A 26,089-nucleotide genomic window follows, 5' to 3' on the forward strand; every position below is an offset into this window, starting at 1 on the left:
TTCAGGATTTTTTTTTTTAATTTTTTTTTTTAACGTTTATTTACTTTTGAGACAGAGAGAGACAGAGGATGAACGGGGGAGGGTCAGAGAGAGAGAGGAAGACACAGAATCTGAAACAGGCTCCAGGCTCTGAGCTGTCAGCACAGAACCTGACGCAGGGCTCGAACTCACAAGCCGTGAGATCATGACCTGAGCTGAAGTCGGACGCTTAACCGACTGAGCCACCCAGGCGCCCCAGGATTTTTTTTTTTTTAACGTTTATTTATTATTAAGAGACAGAGAGAGACAGAGCATGAGCATGGGAGGGGCAGAGAGAGAAGGAGACACAGAATCCGAAGCGGGCTCCAGGCTCCAAGCTATCAGCCCAGAGCCCGATGCGGGGCTCAAACTCACAAACCGCGAGATCATGACCTGAACCGAAGTGGGACGCTTAACTGACTGAGCCACCCAGGCACCCCTTCTGGATTCTAAAATAAAGCAAAGGTTATGAAAGTTCTGGAGAGGCAAAAGTACTGAACCAAACTAGCTGACTTCACCTTAGATAGGCCTACGAAAATTCAGATCAGGGCGCCTGGGTGGCTCAGTCGGTTAAGGGTCCAGCTTCAGCTTAGGTCATGATCTCGCAGTTCATGAGTTTGAGCCCCGCGATGGGCTCTGTGCTGACTGACAGCTCAGAGTCTGGAGCCTGCTTCAGATTCTGTGTCTCCCTCTCTCTCTGCCCCTCCCCTGTTCATGCCCTATCTTTCTCTCTCTCTCTCTCTCTCTAAAATAAGTAAACAAGAGGGGCGCCTGGGTGGCTCAGTCGGTTGGACGGCTGACTTCGGCTCAGGTCACGATATCGCGGTCCGTGAGTTCAAGCCCCGCGTCGGGCTCTGTGCTGACAGCTCAGAGCCTGGAGCCTGTTTCAGATTCTGTGTCTCCCTCTCTCTGACCCTCCCCCGTTCATGCTCTGTCTCTCTCTGTCTCAAAAATAAATAAACGTTTAAAAAAAATTAAAAAAAAATAAGTAAACAAGAAAGAAAGAAAGAAAGAAAGAAAGAAAGAAAGAAAGAAAGAAAGAAAGAAAGAATAGATTCAGATCTCAAGGTAGATCCCAGAGCTGGAGAGTCTTTGCCTAACAGACTGGCTACTGAATCCCATCAAACAGTGACTCTCCCTGGGCACCGAAAGAAAGAAAGAAAGAAAGAAAGAAAGAAAGAAAGAAAGAAAGAAAGAAAGAAAGAAAGGATAGATTCAGATCTCAAGGTAGATCCCAGAGCTGGAGAGTCTTTGCCTAACAGACTGGCTACTGAATCCCATCAAACAGTGACTCTCCCTGGGCACCGACAGAACCAATGTCTTTACATGAGCCCAGTGTGCTGCTCCACAAATGCTTGCTTTCCCCAGCCTTGGGTGGGTTTGCCCCAATCAGCTGCTTTGCCAAAGACAGACATGCCATACCTCACCCTGCCAGGACCCGAGGGTGTGCCCACACTGGGCCCCCAAGCAGCACAAGGCACCATGGGTGGGGGCTCTAGGTGCACACCCCGCCCACGCAGGAGCTCTCAGTGCTGAGGAACAGCCCTCCAAGGTCCAGAGCATCAGGGAGCTGTGGGGAGCCTATAGGGCCATAGAGGTAACCAGGCAGCCAGCCTTAGCAGCTGCAAGAAAGCAGGACCCATCTTCAGCTCTGTCCCATTCTCCACCTGTAGGCCTCTGGAAAAGGCCTACCCCTGGGAAGAATGAAGGCTCTAGCATCTGGACAGTGCCATAGCTGCCAAGACACAAGAGCAGGGGACATGCTGGACTGGACTTGGCCAAGAGGCAGGAGGCAGCACCTATGCTACCATTGGTCGTCTTTCACAGAAATGTTGTTCTGTCTCAGAGCTACCCCGCCTGGACAGGGACAGAGATGACAATCACAATGCTCTGGAGATTCTAATGGCCCAAAGCCCTCAGATCTTAGGCTGAGGTCACCATCACCGAGGACCCAGCCTGACCCAGAAAACTCACTGCACTGATTCTCTCTTGCACCAGCCACACAGCTACCCAGTGGCTTACCCCTGCAGGCCCAACAATCATTCCACCTCCCATTCCAGAATGCAGTGGTCATCCAGTTTGGAAACAAGGCCATGTAAATGGTTGGTACCCAGACTGGGCACAAGCAGTGTTGTTCTGGATGGGGCCGGCCCAGCTTGAGCCAGGGGCAATGAGGAGTAGACCAGGCATAGCAGTCAGTCAGGGAAGGTCCTAGCAAACTAAGAAGCTACGTGCACCTCCTATTCAAAGTATACTCTACTGCAGGTGCTAAGCCAGGAACAGAACTTCATAGAAGGCCCTGTTCCTTCCTCCTTTCCTCTTCCTAAGTCATTCTGTAGGTGTTCCCCGCCCTCTATCCCCCTGGGCCCCACCTTTGCCTCTGAAGAAAGGCCAAGGCTCAGGGCACCAAACTCTTTCCTTGCTTTCAGAGTCCCTAACACCCACCATCTTCTTTTGGAGATTCTCTCCTTAAATGAATTTTCTCCAAAAATTTGTAAGTCACACATCTGACAAAGGACTTGCATCCAGAATATTAAAGAACTCTCAAAACATAACCATCAAGAGGAAAAATAGGCAAAAGATTTGGTAGACGTTTCATCAAAGAAGTTACATAAATGGCAAATTAAAAACACAAAAAAAGTTCAACATCATTAGTTATTAAGGAAATGAAAATTAAACCGTGCTGAGCTACCAGGTATCAGCTACCGTGATAGCTGACCACCTATCAGAATGTCAAAAAGACAAAAACAAAAAGAAAGCCAACAAGACCAAACGCTGTTGAAGATACGGAGAAACAGAACTCTCCTGCTTTGCTGATAGAAATGCAAAGGGTATATACACTTTGGCAGTTTGCCAGTTTCTTAAACCACTGCATATATACTACCACGTGACCCAACAATCCCACTCCGAGGTGTTTAAGAAAGAGAAATGAAAGCTTGTGTTCACACAAAAACCTGTATAGAAATGTTGACAACAGCTTTACTCAAAATCAACAAAGGCTGGAAACAACCGAAAAGTCCTTCTGCCAGTGAATGGATAAACACACTGCAGTGTAGCTATAAAATGGAATACTACACAGCAATAAAAAGGAACAAACTATTGATACACACAACCGGATGAATCAAGGCATTATGCTGAGTGAAAGAAACAGACGCCAAAGCTCCATACTGTCTGATTACCCATCTGATATTCTTGAAAAAGCACAATGACAGGAGTGGACAGATCCATGTTCTCAGGGGATGGGCATGGCGGGGGAGGGGGAGACAGATGGACAGCCCACAAAGGGTGGTAGCGTGAGGGCATCTTTTGGAGATGGAGCCCTTCTGTATCTTGACTGTGGTGGGGAATCCCATGCCTTGCATTTGTCAAAACCCACAGAACTGTATACCATGAAGAGTAAATTTTGCTGTATGTGAATTTAAAAATAAATTTTTAAAAAGTCCTCCTTACTCTGCCCAGAGGACTTGGCTCAAACCCTCCTCACTTATAAAGCTCCACTGTCTCCTCTCCTCTGATTATTTCATGACCATGACCCTGAAATCACTACTTTTCCTGTCCTCTCACCTATATTTCTCCCTCTGTCCCTGTTTCTCTCTCTCACACACACACACACAGCGTGCAACACTACCCATCCTTCAAAGTCAGCTCAAGTGCCTCCTCCTCTGAGAAGCCTTCCCTGACTCCTCCCAGCCCCATCAGAATGAATCACCTTTACAAGACACCCCCTCAGCGCTAGTCTGTGCTTCTAACTAGCCCTTCTTTAATCTTGCAGGTGTTCAGTGTTTGCTGTGCAGTCCGTCTCCCATGCAGTATTGCAAGCCCCTTGAGGACACAGACCAGGTCTTCCATTCCACATTTCCCCCACTGCCCCTGGCACAGTGCCAGGCACACTGTGGGTGCTCTGTGACCACTGCAGGCTGGCTGGGGGCAGGTGCAGGCAGAGGGGGCTGATGCCAAGAGAGGCAAGCAGGCAGTGTTGGGGCTGGCAGAGTCCTGAGGAGGGTATCGGAAGCCACTAATACAGCTCTGCTTCCTCTCTTGCATAAGCAGCAAGACTACTGCTTCAACCTCCAAGTGCTGGAAGTGACCTCACCCCCCATTCCAACATGAGGTCACGCAATCTAAAACGAAGCATTTCAGAGGATCCTTCTGTTTCTTCCATGTCACGCAGCACATTTCCAAGCCCCAAGCAGGACAGCTGCTCGGGACATACCTGTTAAAGGATTGGAGCCTATCTTATACGGGTGCTGCCATTTCTTCTCACTTCCAGAAGGCGGGCCCTCTCTTCAGCAATAGATTAGGTCCATCTGATCTGAAGGCAATTTCATTTTGTAGAACTACCAGATATAGGCACAGCCTACCAGTAATGTACAGGGACTCTCCACGACTGGGTTTTTCCCAGCGTATCACAGGCCTCTCCCTCCAGAGTTTATGGGTCATTTACTTGATAAACACTTAGATGGTGTTTAGTATATGCCAGGCAAAAAAACTAAGTATATTACAAATATTAACTAATGTACTCTTCACGTCAGCAAGAGGTTGGTCCTATTAATATTATTTTCCTCATTTTGCAGAAGAGGAGAATAAGCTACTGTGCAGTTAGATAACTTGTCCAAGGCCACATAGCTTGATACGTGGCAGAAAAGGGATTCAAACCCAGGCAGGCTGGCTGTAATGCTATACTGTCTAAACACGAACCACTAGCCACACATGGCCATTCAGCACTTGAACAGCAGCTAGTCCAAATTGAGATGCGCTATTAAGTGTAAAATGCATGCTGGAATCCAAACAGTTTGTATGAAAAAAAATGTGAACTTCTCATGAACATTTTTTCACTATTGATGGTACAGTTAAGCGATAGTATTTTAGATACAGCTGTTTAAATTTTTTTTTAAATTAATGTTTATTTATTTTTGAGAGAGAGAGACCGAGTGCAAGTAGGGGAAAACACAGAGAGGGAGACACAGAATCGGAAGCAGGCTGCAGGCTGAGCTGTCAGCACAGAGCCTGACACAGCACTCAAACCCACACACCATGAGATCATGACCTGAGCCAAAGTTGAGCGCTTAACCAACTGAACCACCCAGCTGCCCTCAGACACAATTGTTTAATAAAATCTATTATTAAAATTCATTTTACCAATTTCTTTTTACTTTGTAAAAGTGGCTCTAAGAGAACATAAAATGACATATCTGGCTTACATTGTATTTCTATAAGGCAGGACGGGTCTGGAGTCTGTGCTTATAGCCACTACCCCATGCTGTGCTCATCTTCCCCTGCCCCAGCCTCAGGGGTGCAGCCTGTCCCTAACACCTGCTCATGCAGCTTGTACAAAGGTGATGGGGAGCCAGGCAATAACTCCCACATCTCCTCATTTGGTCTCCTCAAACTGCTGGGACTGGACATTCCCACCTCACATTTCTCAGCCTTGCTTCCAGCTTTGGAGACAGCTTATCTTTACCTCCCTCCGGCAGGGATCCCAGAAGGTCAAGGTGGGAAAATATCTCCTTCATCGCCAGGGCAATCCCCACCTGCTGCATGCAGAGAAACTGAGGCCCAGGACCACATGGAGGAAACAGAAGCCCTAGAGGTCATCTGGTGCAATCTCCCACCCACTGGAGAAACTTCCTCCAAAGAAGCCCTAGCAGGTTCTACCTACATCATTCTACATTATAAAACTCCACATAGGTCTATGTAGTACTAGAGTGAAACCGACTTCCGATCCCTTGGACCTGATCTGCTATTACTGCAAAGAGGGACTAACTTCTGGCAATGAGAAACGACAGCACGCTGAGGACTGCACAGGTTCCAACCCCCCCTTCACCAAGACACTCACAATATCTACAAGCTCAATACTGAATAGATCGGGGTGTATCTACCCCCCAAAACCAGACATGGTTCTCAGTGTGACCAGAGCATCACAGAGCCTAGCAGACTATGGTTTTCCTTGATGCAGAGCCCCCGACCCCACTAGCCCACAGGCTCAGGGTTTAACGGGTGACAGGAAGAGTCAGGCTGACCTGGGTTCAAACTCCAACCCCAGCATTAATCTCTGGGTAACTTTTCTCCTCTTTTGTTAAAGCAAAGGTAAAAAAAAAACCACGGGCACCTGGGTGGCTCAGTCGGTTATGGGTCCGACTCTTGATTGTTGCTTAAATCATCATCTGACAGTTCATGAGTTCGAACCCCACCTCGGGCTCCAAGCTAACAATGTACAGCCTGCTTGGGATTCTCTCTTGCTCTCTTTCTCTGCCCCTCCCCTGCTCACGCTCTTTCTCTCTCTCTCTCAAAAATAAATAAACATTAAAAAAAAAACAGGGGCGCCTGGGTGGCTCAGTCGGTTAAGCGTCCGACTTCAGCTCAGGTCACCATCTCGCGGTCCGTGAGTTCGAGCCCCGCGTCGGGCTCTGAGCTGATGGCTCAGAGCCTGGAGCCTGCTTCTGATTCTGTGTCTCCCTTTCTCTCTGCCCCTCCCCCATTCATCCTCTGTCTCTCTCTGTCTCAAAAATAAATAAAACGTTAAAAAAATTAAAAAAACAAACAAACAAAAAAAAACAAAAAAAACGGGGCACTTGGTTGGCTCAGTCAGTAGAGCCTGTGATTCTTGATCTCGGTGTTGTGAGTTCAAGCCTCATGTTGGGTGTAGAGATTACTTAAAAATAAAAATTTAAAAATTAAAAAAAAACAAAAACAAATCAGCAAACCCTATCTCACAGGGCTGCCATGAAAATTAAATGAAGTGATGTAGACAGAAATGTCTAGAACAAAGCTTGGCACCTGGTAGGCACTTAATAAATGCTCATATCCCGGGGCACCTGGGTGATTCAGTCGGTTAAGCATCCAACTTTGGCTCAGGTCATGATCTCACGGTGCGTGGGTTCAAGCTTCATGTTGGGCTCTGTGCTGACAGCTCAGAGCCTGGAGCCTGCTTTGGATTCTGTCTCCTTCTTTGCCCCTCCCCTGCTCGCGGTCGGTCTCTCACTCAAAAATAAACATTAAAAAATTCTTTTTTTAACTTGTCAGAATGGCTAACATTAACAACTCAGGCAACAACAGATGTTGGCGAGAATGCAGAGAAAAAGGATCTCTTTTGCCCTGCCGGTGGGAATGCAAACTGGTGCAACCATTCTGGAAAATGATAGGGAGGTTCCTCAAAAAATTAAAAATAGAACTACTCTACGACCCAACAACTGCACTACTAGGTATTTATCCAAGGGATACAGGTGTGCTGTTTCAAAGGGACACATGCACCCCAACGTTGATAGCACTATCAACAATAGCCAAAGTATGGCAAGAACCCAAATGTCCATCGATGGATAAATGGATAAAGAAGATGTGGTATATATGTATACAATGGATTATTACTCGGCAATCAAAAAGAATGAAATCTTGCCATTTGCAAATACGTGGGTGGAACTAGAGGGTATTATGCTAAGCGAAATTAGTCAGAGAAAGACAAATATCATAGGACTTCACTCATATGAGGACTTTAAGATACAAAACAGATGAACATAAGGGAAGAGAAGCAAAAATAATAAAAAACAGGGAGGGAAACAAAAACATAAGAGACTCTTAAATATGGAGAATAAACAGAGGGTTACTGGAGGGATTGTCGGAGGGGGGATGGGCTAAATGGGTAAAGGGCATTAAGGAATCTACTCCTGAAATCACTGTTGCACTATACGCTAATTAACTTGGATGTAAATTTAAAAAATCAATTAAATTAAAATTTAAAACAAAAAAAAATATTATTTTTAAATTTTTTTAAATCTTTATTTATTTTTGAGAGAGAGAGAGAGAGAGAGAGAGAGAGAGAGAAAGAGAGAGTACGAGCGGGGGGAGGAACAGAGAGAGAGGGAAACACAATCTGAAGCAGGCTCCAGGCTTCTCTGAGCTGTCAGCACAGAGCCCAACACGGGGCACAAACCCACAAACTGTGAGATCATGACCCCAGCCGAAGTCGGACACCCAACCAACTGAGCCATCCAGGCGCCCCTAAACAAAAAAATTTTTAATAAATAAAATAAATGCTCATTTTCCTTCCCCTGCTTCATCAACCAAAACCCCAACTTTTTTTCCACAAGAATTGACAGTAAATTCCTATTATATATATATATACCTATTATATATATACCTATTATATATATATATACCTATTATATATATATATACCTATTATATATATATATATACCTATTATATATATATATACCTATTATATATATATATATATATATAATTGATGCTCTGACCTTAAATGCAGGATTTTACATTTATATCTATTAGAGTTCATCTTGAGATAAGTGTACCTATTTAACATCACTCAACGTCAAGTAATTTTTAATGGCTAAAAATTGAACACAATTTTTAAAAATGTTCAGGAGTGTGCAGTTAAAGAAATTAAAGTGTATTCATATGAGGTAATATTATCCAGATCCTTACAATTATAGCTTTAAATTATTTATGATAGGGGATATTACTCACTACATAGTATTCAGTAGGAAAAAAACCAGGATAGAGTATAACTGCAATTATGTTAAAATACACAGATTTATTTGCATGAACACAAATTTGAAGGGACATATACCAAAATATTAACTGTGCTCACCTGAGTTGTGGCATTATGTACCAGTTTTTCTTGTTTAATTTATAAAAGTTGTCTACAATGAGTATGTATTAATTTTAACAGAAAAAAACATGGTTCTTCATTTCCTATTTCTGCTTAATCTCAGCATTTAGTTAATTAAGATGACTTTGAATCCTGGTTCTGTCATCCAATACTCTTGCTATCCTAGACACGCACAGAACTGACAGGGGACAAAACCAAAACGAGAGTTCTGTGGCATATCACTAGAGACTGCCCACTCCATGGTGACAAGAGCTCAGTATGAGTAGCCTGGACAGCCTTTCAACCAGTTACAAATCCATCTTACTGCTGCATCAACCAGATCCTATTTATTTCTCTTGAACCCAAGAAACCTCATTAGACTCAAAGTCCTTACTAAACGTTCTTCCATCTAAACTAGATTGTTTTTCCAAGACTTGGTAGGGTGACCCATGTGGGCTAGTAGCTATCTCAATGTCATTTTTGAAGGCCCCACATCAATAAGAAGCTTACCGGCCTGCCATTTCCTGGATCCCCATCTTGCCATATTGAAGAAATAAAACAGGACAACATTTATTATGTTGCTACCCTTACCTCTCCGCTCCCATTTGTCAGGGCTCCTCCCAGATCCTAGAGTGATTCTGTGGTCACTCCTGCAGTTGCTATCAGGACCCCAAAACCTGATCTGTAAGAACCTGGCCACCTGAATTCACAAAAGGCAACTCAGTGCAGTCTCTCACTTCTCCCAAAGCCTGCCTTAGCCCTCTTGCCAACTCTGTTCTTCCTTTACAGAGATAAAGGCAAGATAAGTGTGTTGTGCCTCCAAGAACATTCCACCACCTGCTTCAAGCAGGAATCTCCCCCTGCCTGTCCTGGTTGTCTTCTTGCTCTGAAGATGGCTTAAAAAAAAAAAAAAAAAATCCCTTTATGTTGTCCAGCTGACCCAGGCCTGTTGCCTCCCCACCCAGAGCTCTGCCTACTGAACAAATTGCCTCCCTCGTCAACTATTACTCAAGGCTCAAAGCCAAGATGGAGACCAGCCAGGAAGAAACAAAACTAGACTTTTATTCAAGCCAGGACAATTCACGCAGACCTCTGAAGTGCTTGAAGGGAAGGGGAATTCATGGTTCTGGCAGGGGTCAGCCTGGCATGAGCTGACACTGGCAGACACCACAATACCTTTGCTGGTAAGACACAAAGCAGACGGCTCCATCAAATAATGAGCTCTAAGCAGCTCAGGTTTCACTCTAAGTCAAGGGCCCCCTTGGAAGGAGAGGCCCACCCTATGTGTCATCGGCCCTACCCAGTGCCCTCTGCACTGCCCCCAACACCCTGCCTTTCCTTTCAGCCGGATATGCAACCCCATCCTGCAGGAGGGTCACCCTGCCTTAGCACAGCTCCTATTTCCTGCCCCTGGTGACTCCTCTGAAGTCCATTGTTCCCATGAAGTTTGGGTCAAAGGAAGCTGGGTCCCCACCCATGGGGGCCCGCCTACCCTCAGCTCAGCTGGCCCACACCACAGGGAGGCAGGGCCCATCCTCCGGCCTTTCCAAAGGCCTGTATTACAGATAGGAGGGCACGGTACCTATCTTAGGGACTGGAGTTCCAGTGGAAATGTTCCCAAAGATCCAGTCGCTAGCAGCTGAAGGCTCCAGGACCGTATCACCCAGGAGGTGACTCGAATCTCCCTAATATCTAAATGGAAAAACCAAAAGCAAGGGAAGAACTGTCATTTCAGAAGAGTTCAGGAAAAGCTCCAGAGTTGGAGACCGCACTGCCCAGTGACAAAGCCCTGCCCCCACCTCCACCTGGGCCCCTGAACTGGTTAAACCCCTGGGGGGGAAGGGGGGGGGGGCAGGAGAGCAGCTGTTCAGCTCCAATTTCAGAGCTTTAAAGGGAGCTGTCCTCCGAACCCCTGCCAACAAAGGGTCATGGGGGGCAAAGCAAGACAGACAAGGTAAAGCCACCCTCACAAGCCCTGAATTTCCCACTGCCCCCAGACTGACCTCAACTACAGGAAAGGCAATGGAGCAGAGCTGGTGACCCGTGTCCTCCACTTCCACTGAGAAGGAGGAGAGGAGCCACGGATTAGGCAACAGGTATTGCTGTGTGACAGTCACCAGTACAAGACTCCAGAATGGAGGCAGAGGGAAGTTGCGACACTTGCATCCCAGAAAATCTAGAAAGATAAGAAGACCCTTCTCCACCTGGCTGAGTAATGTACAGACCAGAGAGGAAAAAGGAGGGTGCATTTAAAGACCCTTTGAGGGTCCCTTCCAAAGTTGGCATTCTCAGATTCTACAGTTCTGTGCTTTCTGCTGGGAAGGAGGGGAGAATTTCTGCTTCCTATCTGAGCCACAGGATGGGAGACATTGCCAAGCCAGACAGTTCCAGCCTCCACACCTGTTAGATGAAGTGGCTAGGGGGTCTGAGCATTGGGAGCCACAGAGCAGGAGACAGAATGCAAAGTGGAAACAAAATGGACTCTAGTCCCAGCTCTGTGACTCACCAGTTGTGCAATCTTAGGCAAGTTACTGTCCCACTAGGGGCCTCGGTTTCCCCATCTTTAAAATGAGGGAGTTAGAGGCTAACATTAGAGTATCCAATAATGTTCAGCAGATTCACCCTGAGGTCAAGGCAAAACTGAAATTAGAACAAAGGCGTTGGAGGACTGCCTGGGTAGCTCAGCTGGTTAAGCATCTGACTTCTGCTCAGGTCATGATCTCACAGTTCATGAGTTCGAGCCCTGCATCAGGACCTGCACTGACAACTCCGAGCCTGGAGCTGCTTCAGAGTCTGTGTCTCCCTCTCTCTCTGCCCCTCCTCCCCCTTCTCAAAAATAAATAAACATCAAAAAAAGAAAAAAAAAAGAACAAAGGAGTTGGAGACCCTGTGCCCCTGTGACAAAGCCCTGCCCCCACCTCCACCTGGGCCACTAGCTACCTTGGTTCCTAAGGATGACGAACATCACACAGGGCCTGGTCTATGGTAAATGCTCAGTTCATGTTTGCTGAGTAAACACAAATGAACAGGGCAAGGTTTGTCAAAGGGTATTCAGTGAAGTTCTTGGGGAAAAAAGAGGTTCCATGCTGAAATAAGCTTAGGAAACACTGGAGTCTGCAATATGCCATGCACTGTGCTAGATACTTGGCAAACAATGAATTTTCACAACAAACGTTTTAGATAGATATTAATTAACCCACCCTCCCATATTACTCATCAGGAAACTAAGCCTGAGGGCCTTAACAGTTGTGACTGTCGGGATTTGCACCCAGGTATGTCCAGCCCCAAGTCTGTACCCTTTCTATTCCATCAATGCTACCTTTAGACCCGGTGCCCTCAAAGCCCCAATCACACACCTGGTCAGGTGAGAGGGTGAGGTGGCTCCCACCAAAACATCTGCATCCTCAAGGTGCATGGAGGAGCAGCAACCAGCCCCCACCCTTCTGAGAGGATCTTGTTCCTTCCTTCCAAGAAATCCTCAACATTATGCTCCCCATCACCTTGTTGTAGGAATGAAGAAAGAACTCTGATTCCAGGTCTGCCTGTGCCCCCCCTCCCAACACCATCACATGCTGTGTCACTTCTGCCAATCTCCCGGACATCTGTGGCTCCCTCCCCACCCAGCTCCCACCTCTAAGATATTTCAAATGGGTAAATCCCAACTGGAGTTGGGGGGGGGGGGGGGAAGCAAAGCATAAAGGAAGGGGTGGGGAAACTGAGACACCCAGAAGGGTCTTCCCTAGCAAGTCAACTAGCAAGTCAGAGGCAGCCCTTCCCTCCCGGGTTGGTACCAAAGCATGCCTGCAGTTACCCCTCTCCCTTCCCACAGCCAAGTGCAGAGTGGTCTAGCAAGTTGTAAAGAACTAGGATTCTTCCATCTGACTGCTGGGGAGCTCCAAGGAGAGGTGGACCAGCAGAAAGTAGTTCAGGCTGGTACACATCCATTCTTCTTTGTCCTTGGGGCCAACTTGAAAAGCAGGGGCTACACACCCTTCAAGATTCAAAACGGTTTCCTCTGGGGGGGGGGGGCGGGGAATCCTCCCCCACGAACATCCCCAGTTCTGTCAACAACCTGTCCCATCAGGGAAAGACAAAGATCTCCACTTCCTTTAGCCTTCTACCATCTTGCTCTGTGAAGTGTTTCAGGCAAGAACAGCACCCACTCTCCCTCAGAAAGACAGCTGCCTGGAAGAGGCGGGTGTGCACAGCTTCCTTCCAGCTCTGCCCAGTCCAGGGCGCATGCAGCCCGCGGACCGCACTCCCGAGCACCACGGTCCAATTATCCCTGCACACCTCACCAGAGACAAACTCTCTTGCCCACGGCCATGCAGGGAGGAAGTCATGCCCAGAACCAACATCCTCGCAGAAAAATACACACGCAGAGACGTAGCATTGCACAAGGGCTCAGAGACACTCAGACTTCCAGATAGGCAGCACTGCTCTCAAGTGTAAATACACTCACGTTCAACACAAACAAGGTGAGTCACATGTGAACAGATATCACCCTCACCTACACCCAAACCTAGGGAGACGGGACAGTCAGGCGGTCACATGAAATCATCCGACAGCCACCGTGTGTGCCCGGAATCCCCTCTCCACACGTGTGCACGGAGGCTGTGTCCCTGGGAAACGTGCGCTTCGGGTCTGGGAGTTCTCCCTGGAGCTAGTCCCCACCACAGAATACAACAGGCTTCTCAAGTCCCGGGGAGCTGGGGACCCTGCGGAGGGCTCTCCTCTTTCGCAAAGCCTCAGCACTTAAACCGGCCAATACACTACCTCCAGGGCTCGCTCTTCCAAGTCGGAAAAGGGCCCGGCAGAAAAGAGGCATGGGTGCTGGGTCTCTCCGACCGCCGCTGCTCTCGGTTCTGCTTCTGGGCCTTTCGGCTTCCGGGACCCCCTTCCCGCGAGCCCCGAGCATCCACCCCCGGCCCGGCCAGAGGTCCGCGCCGCCTCCACGTGCCGGGAGAGCTCCTCACGCACCGCCGACGCCGGCCCTCGGGCGAGGTCCTGGAGTCCCCGCGCCGCGCCGCAGCCTTACCGGTCCCAAGGTGCGGGGAAGGGGGGGGCGGAGGCGCTAAGCCGGCTCCACGGGGTCCGCAGCGCGCGCCAACTCCTCGCCGAGGTCCCGAGGGCGGCGACGGCGCTGCGGGACGACAGGGGTCAGCGCGCGCGGCCCCGCGGCGGCCCGGGCCACCGGCCGGGCAGGGAGGAGGGCGGGCGGCCGCCGGAGCCCACCCCGCGCCGGCCCGCACGCGCTTCGCCGCCGCCGGGGGGCTGGCGCGCCGAGCCGAGCTGAGCCGAGCGGAGCGGAGCGCGCCGAGGGAGGAGTTTTCCCAGAATGGGACTGACGGGAAAGCACGGGAGCTCCCTTTTCCTGGAGGAGTGAGTCAACGGGCGAGAGGAAGGCAGCTCGGGGGCCGGCGGCGGAAGGGAGGGCAGCGGGGGCGCGGGCCGGGCCGGGAGGTCCGGGGCGGGAAGGGCGAGGGGGGGAAGAAAAGAGCGGCGGCGCACGCGGCTGAGGGGGCCGGCGGGGCGGAGGGGTGGGGGCGCGCGGCGGGGCGGCGGCGGGGCGGGCGCCACTCACCTGGGGGACGCGGCCGCGGGCGGCGGGAGCCGGGAGCTCGGGCCCTGCCCGCCCCCTGGCCTGGAGTTTGAAAGGAGGAAGCCTGGAATGTGCGGAATGAGGGCTGGTATGAGATGCGCGCAGCTGAGGGAGGGAGGGACCGGGAGGGAGGGGCGGCCCTGCCCCCGGCCCCTCGGGGAGGAGACTGGGGGGGGGGAGGGGGGAGCCGGGCGGGGGCGGGGCCGGCGGAGGAGGGGAGGGGCGCGCGCGGCGGGGCGGCCGGACTGCTGCGGCGCGGACCCCTCCGCTGGGACCCGGCCTCCGCTGGGACCCGGCCTCCGCTGGGACCCGGCCTCCGCTGGGACCCGGCCTCCGCCGCTCCCCCGCACCCAGACTTTCCCTTGGATCTCTCCGCTGCGACTCTGTTCCTCCTCCCCGAGCCCCCCGGTTCCTGCCTTTCCTGGCCGAGTCTCCGACTGACTTTCCCAGGAGCTGAAAACCTTCCCCGTAACCGGGATGGGGGGTCCTGTAGGTGGCCCCGCCACCCTCGGCGTCCCCGGTTGCCGGCTGGCGCCTCTCCGCACAAGTCCCTGGGAGGCCGGGGGAGGGGCGGGCGCCCGACGCGCAGGAAGGGCTGCTCCCTTCCCCGCGGCTCCCACCAAAGGACACTCGCCCCGGGGAACCAGGAAGCAGGAACTCCCGGGCTGTAGTCCCAGATCCGCCGCCAATGCCCCCACGCGCGCTCTCCCTTGCATTGGTCCTTTCGGTCGTTGTCCCGTGGCCCCGGCAGATCTGTCACTACCAAGAGCAAAGCACATGGGGAGAGGATATTCGATGTGAAGTACGTGTGGTGCGAGGAGCCACCTTTTGGGCTCAGTAACTGAATGAATCTTTATCCAACATGTATTATGTGGCCACCAGATGCTGTGAGAACAAAAATGAAAATACGACTTAAGCACCTGCCCTCGAAGAGCTTATAATTTAGCTGAGAAGACTCCATATATAGAAGAGCATTACCACAAAGTGGGAGTCTGGGTTTGAAACAAACATGCCAGATAGTTTAGTCTCTTGTTGGGGAGAAGGGTACTGGAAACGCGTTGGGCTCCTGTTTGGCATTGGTTTAAGGCAGTGTGTTATCACATACCTCTGTCACTCACCTTGTTGGAAGGTTGAAACCAAAGGACTTTTGGCTTTTTCCAAAAATCAGATCACTGGGGATCTGATCACTGGGGAACATTATCACTTAAGCTTGTATTGCAGTGTTTGCCCAGATCTTATCTCCCTTACCAAATAGAAACTTCTTTGAAGACAGAGTGAATGTCTGATTTATCTTATCTTTCACCCAGCACCAGTTTGGTGCCTGGGATAGATAAGCACATAATAAATGTTTAATAAGTGGAAACAAACAAAAAGCTACCACGGGGGAGATTGAAAAGAAAGTGCTACAAATGCCAAAGTTGTTTCCAAGAGAGGTGTTCCAGAGGTGTTTTGAACAATGAAAGCATGGCAGGACTAAGTATCCAGCCTCACAGGATGAAGACTTTGAAGGAAGCAGCTAAGCAGCTCTCATTTGGTTCCATAAATTCTGGTATGCTTATTAAGTAATGAGTCACATCACGGCTTGGTCACACCTCATATGTTTAAAAAGACTGCCATACAAGACAGTATTAGGCACCAAGGGAAGTACAAACTGTAAACACTGGCTCTCTAATGGAATAATTATTTGTTGAATGTCTATTGACTTTGAGCACCATGCTAAGTGCAGATTCAGGTCCCTGCCCTCAAGAAGTTCACAGTCCAGGTAAGAAGGCAATTATACAGAGCTCAATGGAAGCCCAAGGGAAGGAACAGTGAATTCCAAGTTATAGATGTTACATTTGCTCCAGCTCTTAAAGGGCAAATGAGAACGTACCAACTCGAGGGTGGAAAACCCACAAAGGTATAGGAGCACGTACATACGGGGTGTTTAGGAAAACTGGTGTGCTGGAGGAAGAGGTTACAAATAAGTGGGTGCCAGGTTGTGAAGATCATTATATACCATGCTGAAGAGTTTGGGCATCAGAAAGGCCCTTTAGACAAAGGTGTGACACGATCAGTACCATTAGAAAGACCCCTCTGGCAACAGTGTCTGGCCGGATTGGAGAGTCAAGATACCCTAACCTCAGGCAGTGCTCCTGAGTTTAAGGATGAGGGAAAGGCTCTTAGAAACAGCCCAGAGGCAAAATCAACAAGAATTGGTAACTAGGCTGGCTGTGAGGGTGAGAGAGGAAACCAGAATCACTAAGCTTTGTCAACTGAACAATTGGTGGTGCCATTCACTGAGATAACAATTCAAACACAAGAAGAAATAGGTTAGTTGGGAGCTGAGTCCAGCCAAGGTTCAGAGCGTTTAGAGGAAGACAGGACAGAGTCCAGAATGGAGACAATAAAGCAACCTTGGAGTATCACATCCAACCCAGATTGCTGAGAGGAAATTCAGAGCTCAGACTGGCTTATTCCCCCCAAATCTTAACTATCCAAGACCCTAAGTGATCCAGGCTGGAATAGTGTGCCTTCAGGACCTCAGCCTCCTGGTCCACACCCTTACAGGCTAGGGAGCTCTGTGTCTTCAGGAATCCCACTTCCCAAGCTTTTGTGGTCCCTTTAGGTAGAAGAAAGTTCTCAGACATGGAAATTCCGAAGATTCAAGACTAGCAGTGATTTTACATACATGCCCTGCCCTTACCAAGGGTATGTACATTTCTTAAGGGACAGGACCCTCTTTCACTGACCCTCAGGAATGAATCTGTTGGTGGAAGTATTGCATCTGTCTGGATCAAGCTAGAAGAGATACATGTGACTCCCCTCAAATGACACCATATAATCCACAGCTCACCTCACTTCTTAGCAATCCAGGCCACTCTACCTGGTCCTACAAATGGCTCTCACCCAGGGCTTGATGTTCAGTAGCACAGAAAGAGGAGGGCAGGGGTGTGGTCAGAGCTGGTTTTCACGTGGGAAGGCTATTTGTGTTGTCTGTACTCCAAAATTATAGTAAAAAATTTTATTAATTACTATTATCACATGTTGTTTGGTATTATTTCCACTCCTTTAATAAATTTTGTTTTTCCAACCCACATGGTCATGGTTAAACAAATTATCTATATGTGTTAAACAAATTCAACCACATCTATGTGATGGAATTCTTTTCAGTTATTAATAACAAGATTTTTAAAAATAATCCAGACAAACATTGGTCATGATATAATGAATGGAAACATGGATTCTAAGAGCAGTATATGTGGGATGATCCTGTCTTTGAAAACTAAATTGAAAAGTGTTGGAGAATGACGGGTTAAAGGTAAACAGGATCTTTTTTTAATTTTCTCATTTTTATTCTTTATTTTTTTTTTTTAACATTTTTAATTTATTTTTGGGACAGAGAGAGACAGAGCATGAATGGGGGAGGGGCAGAGAGAGAGGGATACACAGAATCGGAAACAGGCTCCAGGCTCCGAGCCATCAGCCCAGAGCCCGACGCGGGGCTCGAACTCACGGACCGCGAGATCGTGACCTGGCTGAAGTCGGACGCTTAACCGACTGCGCCACCCAGGCGCCCCTATTCTTTATTTTTTTTACTGAAGAAGACTTGACACACAATGTTACATCAGTTTCAAGCATTTTTTTATTTTCTTCTTTATTCTTCTATATTTTATTTTCTTTATTCTTCTTTCTTCTATATACAACAAATTTTATAATCAGGGAGAAAAATGTGACTAGAACCCTTCCCTAACTTCTCCACATCTTTTTTTAAAAAAACACCCACTACTGGATTTAATGGCCTCATAAGAAGTTGACCAGGAAAAGATTGTTCCCGCGCCTTTAGGTAAGAGGCATCTCTACTGTTTTTCGGATATCTTCAAAGCATACCCTAGCGCCCCCTTCAACACTATCACGTGGCTGACCCCTACCGTGGTTGTGGTATCCATGACTCAGGTTCCTTTTCTTTTTTCACTTCTCCATACTACACATCTATTTGCTTTCCCTGAAGAAGACTTTTCATTCCATATCAGCTGGACTGCATCTTGTGTTTTGGAGAACAAAGCAGACCTTTAGCAAAGGTGTTTGGAGTCTTTCTCTTTCAATAGAATAAAAGTAGCCTATAATTTGATAAACATAATATTCGTTGCTATCTCTTGTCAAAGAGAAATGTGGAAGAGAATGGACTCTGGGTCTATCTAGGAAACAATGTACACTTATGGGCTGAATTGTGCCTCCCCCAGACTCGCATGTTGAAGCCCTAATCCCCAGGATTCAAAATGTGAGTGGTTTGGAGATAATGTCTTTAAAGAGGTGATTAAGTTAAAAAGAAGTCTTTAGGGTGGGCCCTAATCCCATCTGACTGGTGTCCTTATGAGAAGAGAGATTAGGAAGGACAAAGACAATGCACAGAGGGGGACCACGTGCAGACACAAGATGAAGATAGCCAACTGTAGGCCAAGGGCAGAGACCTCAGGAAAAACCAAACATGCCAACCTCTTGATCTTTGTCTCCTAGCCTCCCTCCCAAACCTCGAGGAATAAATTTCTGTTTAAGCCACCCAGTCTGTGGTATTTTGCTATGGCAGTCTTGGCAAACCAATACAGTGTATTTACAGACCAAAACAAACCATTGGTTCCCAGAGACCAGAGGTTGGGGCCTTCCCCACCCAATTCTCAAGTGAGAGTGTTTCTCTGAGGTTCCCAAGGGATCTTTAGGATCAGATATCCAAAACTTCCAGGAAAAAAAAAATCAAAAGGAAAGAAAAGCTTTCTCCAGTGTTATTCAGCTAAAATTTTCATTTTTGGTAGCTATTGATTCAGTATCTTGAAATGAAAGTTAACATAAGTCATGTCTTATAACCTTACCCAGGGAGCTAAATAATCTGGGTTCAACAGCTGAGGCATATCCTGATTGTGACCTTGGGCATACTTAGACCAGGAGCCTCGGTGTCCTCGTCACTCATGTTTTCACTCCACATTTATTGAACATGGATGATGTCCTTGGCACTGTGCTAGGTAAGCACTAAGGAGAAACAGAGGAAAGTTCATCATCCCTCCAGATGCTGACAGTCTAACGAGGGAGGTACAAGAGGAGCAACTTCCACATGGCAAAAAGGTAGAGAGTGACCTTTAGACCTGAGGTTGAGATTTCTGTGCACCCGTGCTCTCCAACAGAACCTTCTGCAACAGTGAAGTGTTCTTTATGTGCCCTGTCTGATGGGGTGGTCACTAGCCACTTGCGGCCACTGAGAACTTGAAATGTAGCTAGTCTGACCGAAGAACCGACTTTTATTTTGATTATGTTAAATTTGAATAACTGAACAGCACAAGTGGCTATGGTGTTGGCCAGCATAGCCATGGACCACCCTCAAGGAGATGCTCAGCAAGCAGTCAGGGGACACTTGCAGAGCAAAGGGGAGAATTCAAGGCTGTGGGAGGCACCAAGTGTAAAGGGGTAACGTTGTGGTAGTTACTGAGTATGGGGAGTGAAAAAGAAGAAGATTACAATAGGTAACATGGTCCCTGGAACACTGCTTGTATTCAAAACACGTTGATAAAATTTCTTTTTTCACCTCCTCCCCTGATAAAATTTCTTAATGTGCAAATTGTCCATGTATAGGGGATTAGTTGAAAACACTGTGGTACTTCCCACAGTGAAATACTGTGGTGCACAAACAAGTATAAGGCCTGCATTTACTGATCTGGAATTATCTCCAGTGTAAGTAAAAAACAGCAAGCTATCGAACTGAGTATATAGTATGCTACCTTTTGTGCACAAAGATTGGGGAATTACAAATGCGGGGTTTTAAAAAAATTTTTTTAATGTTCATTTATTTTTGGGAGAGAGAGAGCATGAGCAGTGAACGGGCAGAGAGAGAGAGGGAGACACAGAATCTGAAGCAGGCTCCAGGCTCTGAGCTGTCAGCACAGAGCCTGACACAGGGCTTGAACTCATGAGCTGTGAGATCAGGACTTGAGCCGAAGTCGGATGCTCAACCAACTGAGCCACCCAGGCACCCACAAATGCATTTATTTTTGCATAAAGATACACTAGAGGGAAATTAAAAATAGTTAACTACAGGAGGAAGTCAGGGCAAGGGAAAAAGGGGACAGATATGGGAAGAGGCTTTAATTGTAATTTTTATTTTTTTTAACTATAGTGTTTAAAGTTTCTTTTGGACCATATGAAATTATTAATATTTAAAATTTGTGTCTCTATGTATCTGATATAGAATATAAAATTGACTAAGGACAAAATCAGGACATGTTTTTTAAGGTCCTATTTCTATCATATGTATGTATTTTGTCCTTAAGTGTATTTGTGCCCTAGAAATTGCATATTCACCTCATTTTTCTTAATTTTATTTTTTATTTTTTTTAATTTACATCCAAATTAGTTAGTATATAGTGCAACAATGATTTCAGGAGTAGATTCCTTAGTACCCCTTACCCATTTAGCCCGTCCCCCCTCCTATAACCCCTCCCATAACCCTCAGTTTGTTCTCCATATTTATGAGTCTCTTCTGTTTTGTTCCCCTCCCTGTTTTTATATTATTTGTGTTTCCCTTCCCTTACGTTCATATGTTTTCTCTCTTAAAGTCCTCATATGAGTGAAGTCATATGATTTTTGTCTTTCTCTGACTAATTTCACTTAGCATAATACCCTCCAGTTCCATCCATGTAGTTGCGAATGGCAAGATTTCATTCTTTTTGATTGCCGAGTAATACTCCATTGTATGTATATACCACATCTTCTTTATCCATTCATCCCTCGATGGACATTTGGGCTCTCTCCATACTTTGGCTATTGTGGATAGTGCTGCTATATAAACATGGGGGTGCATGTGTCCCTTCGAAACAGCACACCTGTATCCCGTGGATAAATGCCTAGTAGTGCAATTGCTGGGTCGTAGGCTAGTTCTATTTTTGGTTTCTTGAGGAACCTACATACTGTTTTCCAGAGTGGCTGCACCAGCTTGCATTCCCATTACCTCATTTTTAAAATCTTAATCTAAATCCTAGCCCTCCTCTACCTGCCACTCTCTCTCGGACCATTCTTCCTCCCTAGTCTTACTGTCCCCAGACTACAGAATAAAGAGAACTACTGGATTATTCTTTGAATCTTTGAAAATCATGATAAGCGACAGAATCTAGGTAGATAGTAAGTACTTAACTAGATGTTAACACTCTGAGGCTTGAAAACCTCTATATTAAACGAAAATGTTTGATAAAAGGTGGTAATAGGCCAGAAAAAAACCCACTCCCACATGGGCCCCTGCCACCTTTGCGCTTTCTGGGGCTTATTCTTTTCTTGCCCTCCAGATGCCTGGGCCATAGCCCTAGAAGGTAACATGCAAAGGAGCTTGGGCCCGATGGACCAAAAGACTAGGCAGAGCTGTAAAAAAACGTTGGAGGCCCATTTCATATTTGAAGTGTTTCCAAAATTTCCATTAACATCAGGGTTTTTTGTTTGTTTGTTTGTTTGTTTGCCTAGGCTGTTCCTTCAAGTAGAAATGGAGAGATGGGTACAAAGAAAGGAATGTAAGGTAGGATCAGGGCTGAGACTTGAACCTGGATGTTTAGTTTCCCAGTTAAACTGTGTTTTTCTTTCCTCTCCTCATAGTCCCTAGAAAACCATCTATAGTCTATGATGCATAGACTATATGCAATCTATGAGTGCATATAAACCATTTTGTATAACTGCATGGCTAGCAGAATTATCTGGAATGTATTGCTCCACTTTGAAAGGATATTAATAGAAGTGATATTGATACTTATGTGCCAAATCCTGGGCATTTAAAAAAATTTTTTTTTACACTTATTCATTTTTGAGAGACAAAGAGAGACAGAGCACAAGCAGGGGAGGGGCAGAGAGAGAGGGAGACACAGAATCTGAAGCAGGCTCCAGGTTCTGAGCTGTCAGCACAGAGCCTGACATGGGGCTCAAACTCACAAACCGCGAGATCATGACCTGAGCTTAAGTCAGAGGCTTAACTGACTGAACCACCCAGGCACCGCCCCGCCCGCCCCACCCTGCTCCTGGGCATTTTACCTGGAATACCTCTACGGCTTCTAAACTCCAGAAATATTACTGTTCTCAAACGTTTAAAAGACTCACACCGTATCACAAGGGTGCTTAGTAAATATGTGGTAATAGGGACTAGTCGTTACGGTCACTGAGCCCTTTGTAACTTCCTCTTCTGGATTACAGAATCAGTTTTAGTCATTTTAATGTACTTGTAATGTACATCCCTAGTCAGTAGGTGGTGCCATGAACCCATCTGTGGTTTAAGGCTTGCCTAAGTTCTGAGCATCAATGGCAAATCCTCCATTTATTGTGGTTTCCCTGGCTTTTGGTGGATGAGAAGAGTGTGTGAGACTTTTAAGGAATGTACATTGACCAGGATAGCTAGGTGAAAAGCAGGAAGAAGAGGCAAAACAATCCATTATGCAATTGGTCAAGAAATGTGTCTGAGGGGGTGGGACAGGATCTGGCCAGTCCTTGGCAAGCCCCTAGCTGGGAAGATGAAAGGAGGGCTATAGATGGGAGTAAAGCAGCTATTAGACATATGGCATGAGTACACAGGCAGGAGCCATTCTATCTAGAGGGGGATATGGAGGCTGAGGGAAAGGGCAACTTGCAACACCCCAGGTTTTCTCAGTGGAGCAAGATGTCTCCAGTGGTTAGGGAAAAGCAGTTCTGAGGTTTTGCACGTCCTTAGCATCCGACCCTGTCTCTCCCACATCATGTACCCCTGCCATTTCAGAGTCTCTCACCAAAGACACATTGAGAATCTCCCCTCTCCAGTTCCTTAGTTTAAGCATCCATGGTCCTTTCCTGGGGTATCTGGCACTCCTCTCAGAAGTATCATCAGCTACGAAAGGCATAAAGCTGTCCATGAGGTAACCAGAGTTCAATTCAAAACACAAGTAGATGGACCTCCACACTGTTACCAGATGAGTAGGGAGAACCATACGCAAGAATCGAAGATCATATCAAAATCTCTCAATCTATAGATGAGGAAAGGGGCACATGGCAAATTATTGGCAGAAAGGGGGCCAGAACCCTGGGATTTGGCCTCAATCAAACCATCCCTTCATTTCTGTACCTGTAATGCTATCTAAAGGAAGTGAATTGATGCTAGTTGTGTGATCTACTAAACTTCTGATTAAAAAGAACCTTTTGGGGGCACCTGGGTGGCTCAGTCAGTTAAGTGTCCAACTTCAGCTCAGGTCATGATCTCGTAGTTTGTGAGTTTGAGCCCTGCTTTGGGCCCTGTGCTGACAGTGAGGACCCTGCTTGGGATTCTCTCTCTCTTCCTCTCTCTCTCTCTAAATAAATACAACTTAAGAAAAAAGAACCTTTTAAAGGCCTGTTTTAGATTTTTAAAAAACACTTGCTAATATCTTTCATGTCAGTGACCATTGATATTATTCCTGGTCACTGAAAAGTACACAAAATTGTGTCACAAATGATGTTTAGCTAGCCACGCACTTTAACCAAAAAGAACCACGTGAAAAAGAAAAACCAAGCTCTAAGAATTAAATTCTGACTCCAGCTCTCCTCCTAATTTTTAGGCACTTCCTGCTTCCTTCCACATGACTCATTTTCACTATGACACTGATAAGTGCAGGAAGGCCTGGTAAAGATTTGTGAGCACATTTTTTTTTCAAATTGTCTCTATAAGGTGGCTCTAAAATGTGAACATGCAGAGGCAAGAGATAGGGTCTATTTCGGTTTTAGATATTTAATTTGTTTTGCTGCTGAATCAGTAAGCAGTACCAATGAAGAAGATCCAGGAGGCCGACTGGTGCAGGTTATCTACAACAATATAAAATCCCACCCTTCTGTGGCCCCCTCTTTGTTCAGTTCTTGGCCCCATCATGTATCTAGAAAATTCTTGGCGTCATGAATATGATGAGTCTAGACAGTCTCTAGAATACAAACTTCTGAGTCTGCAGACTCCTGCTGTCCTGGGATGAGCTGATTTACATGATGAAAATGATTATTACAGGGGCGCCTGGGTGGCTCAGTTGGTTAAGCATCCAAATCTTGATCTCGGCTCAGGTCAAGATCTCACAGTTTGTGGGATCGAGCTCCACATCAGGTTCTGGGCTGAGTGTGGAACCTGCTTGGGAATCTCTGTCTCCCTCGCTCTCTGCCTCTCCCCCACCCATGCCTTCTCTCTCAAAATAAATAAACTTAAAAAAAAAAGAAAATGATCATTACAGAACATGACTGCAAGAACTCTGTAAGGGATAGGACTTTGCAAAGAAGACGATGACACATTTTTATATAAATTATCTTTATTTCTGTAGCATACAAAAGGTATAAATATGATTTATGTAAAACCAATCAGCTGCACGCTTAAGCAGAAAGTACAAGGAGCTGGGGGATAGATGTCTCTGAGCTGAACAGAGAGGAGGAAGCAGGATTAGATCCAGTAGTCCCATCAGGCTCCCTTTCCCCAGACACTGTCATATACGCAACCGGAGAGAAGTGAACAGCTTTCTGTTTTCAACAAGGGTTGATCGGACAGTCCATCAGGACGGTGGTGCCAGAGGCCTGAAGGGCTTTAGGGCACTTCTATGAATGAGGCACTTGATAGGAAGCATGCCTGAGATGGAAACCAGCCATGTCAAAACCAAGCAGATAGGATTTGCCAGCAGGGGATGAGTAAAGAGTCTTTTCATCTCCCACATCTCTTTCCTTCCCATTGCTATTTGATGTGGAGCAAGGAACAACAGGAAGCGGGGACGAAAAGGAAGTCCACAGAAAGGAAATATGATGGACCAACAGCCACTGATCCCTTGCCCCACGCTGGCCAACAGCTCAGTGCACACTGGGAGTTGAACAATGCTGAATGTAGAACTCACAAAGTTCTTGGATTCTCAAGATTCAGATGCATTCTGAGACTGGTGAACTAGTAGCAAGCAGAGTCATATGGTTTGTTGGGAGGTGCTAACAATCTGAAAGACTTGGCAAAACTCTTATGATCTGTGAGGAAAAGTGACAGGAGTGTGATCTCTACCAATGAGCCAGGCTTTAGGGAGCTGATAATATTTAGGTTAAGAAGAGAGGCCCAAAGCTCCACCTAACAAGGTCCACAGAGCTCAGAGTCAGCTAGCTGGTCCTCACCAAAGCCTCCCTGCCACCTCTCTGCACAATGACAACAAGTTTCGAATATATAATGTTCTCTTACTTCTTACATGGTCTATAGGTGTGTGTGTCCCTTTATACTAATGGCTCCATGTAATAGAGCTGTAGGAAGCACTCCTGGATTGGAAATGAAGGCAACTGTCAAATCACCCTGTCTTAACTAGACTAAGTCACCCCTAGACTTTATGCTTTCAGCCTAAACTGAAATTAAGACAACTGCATACGTTTCTCACATCCCTGATCACAACAAGTTTGGCCACAGCCACTTTGAGATTGCTGCTGGCCGACCTACTCTGAGGGAAGAAAGGGAAGAGGGGGACTGTGACATCAGTGCCTTCCAAGCCCCAGGGGGAAAGTAAGCTAGCCCCACCAAAGAAATACCACACTCCCTCTGATAAAGGCAGTGCAATGCCCGATTTATTTCCTAGTGAGAACTTCTTCCCATAGGGAGGGTAAAGTGGCTGGCACTGGCTTCCCCCATGGGTACTTCAGGTAGGACAGCAGAATTAAGCCACCTGTGTGGACTCAAAATGATCACTAATGGGGGTTTTTCCCAGTTCTGAGGGTAAATGATGCTCTGGAAACGACTGTCACCAAAACAAGGTAAAAGCAAGGCTTACTTAATAACAACAAAAGGTAAAATAAAAAATTTTTTAACCCCCACGTTGGGCATAATACTTACTTGAAAAAAAATTTTTTTAAATAAATTTTTAAGGGGT

The 26,089-nt window shown here is 46.8% G+C and overlaps 1 protein-coding gene across 6 annotated transcripts in view; it reads right to left on the minus strand.

Annotated features, from left to right (window-relative positions):
- The window catches only part of TEAD4 (TEA domain transcription factor 4), a 68,530-nt gene extending 54,205 nt beyond the window's left edge, over positions 1 to 14,325 (minus strand). For 4 of the 6 annotated variants that reach the window (XM_019464837.2, XM_019464836.2, XM_019464834.2 and 1 more), the window contains exon 1: positions 13,403 to 13,658. In XM_019464837.2, the coding sequence (XP_019320382.1) occupies positions 13,403 to 13,544 (142 nt within the window). In that variant the 5' untranslated portion in view covers positions 13,545 to 13,658. Of the gene's footprint in view, positions 1 to 13,402; positions 13,659 to 14,210 lie in introns of those variants that run through there. The other 2 variants (XM_053894997.1, XM_019464835.2) reach the window with 2 other exon arrangements.
- Between the last annotated feature and the right edge of the window lie 11,764 nt (positions 14,326 to 26,089).

Source organism: Panthera pardus, unplaced genomic scaffold, assembly GCF_024362965.1.
Source record: "Panthera pardus isolate Hobbes unplaced genomic scaffold, ASM2436296v1 HiC_scaffold_6, whole genome shotgun sequence".
Lineage (NCBI taxonomy): Eukaryota > Metazoa > Chordata > Mammalia > Carnivora > Felidae > Panthera > Panthera pardus.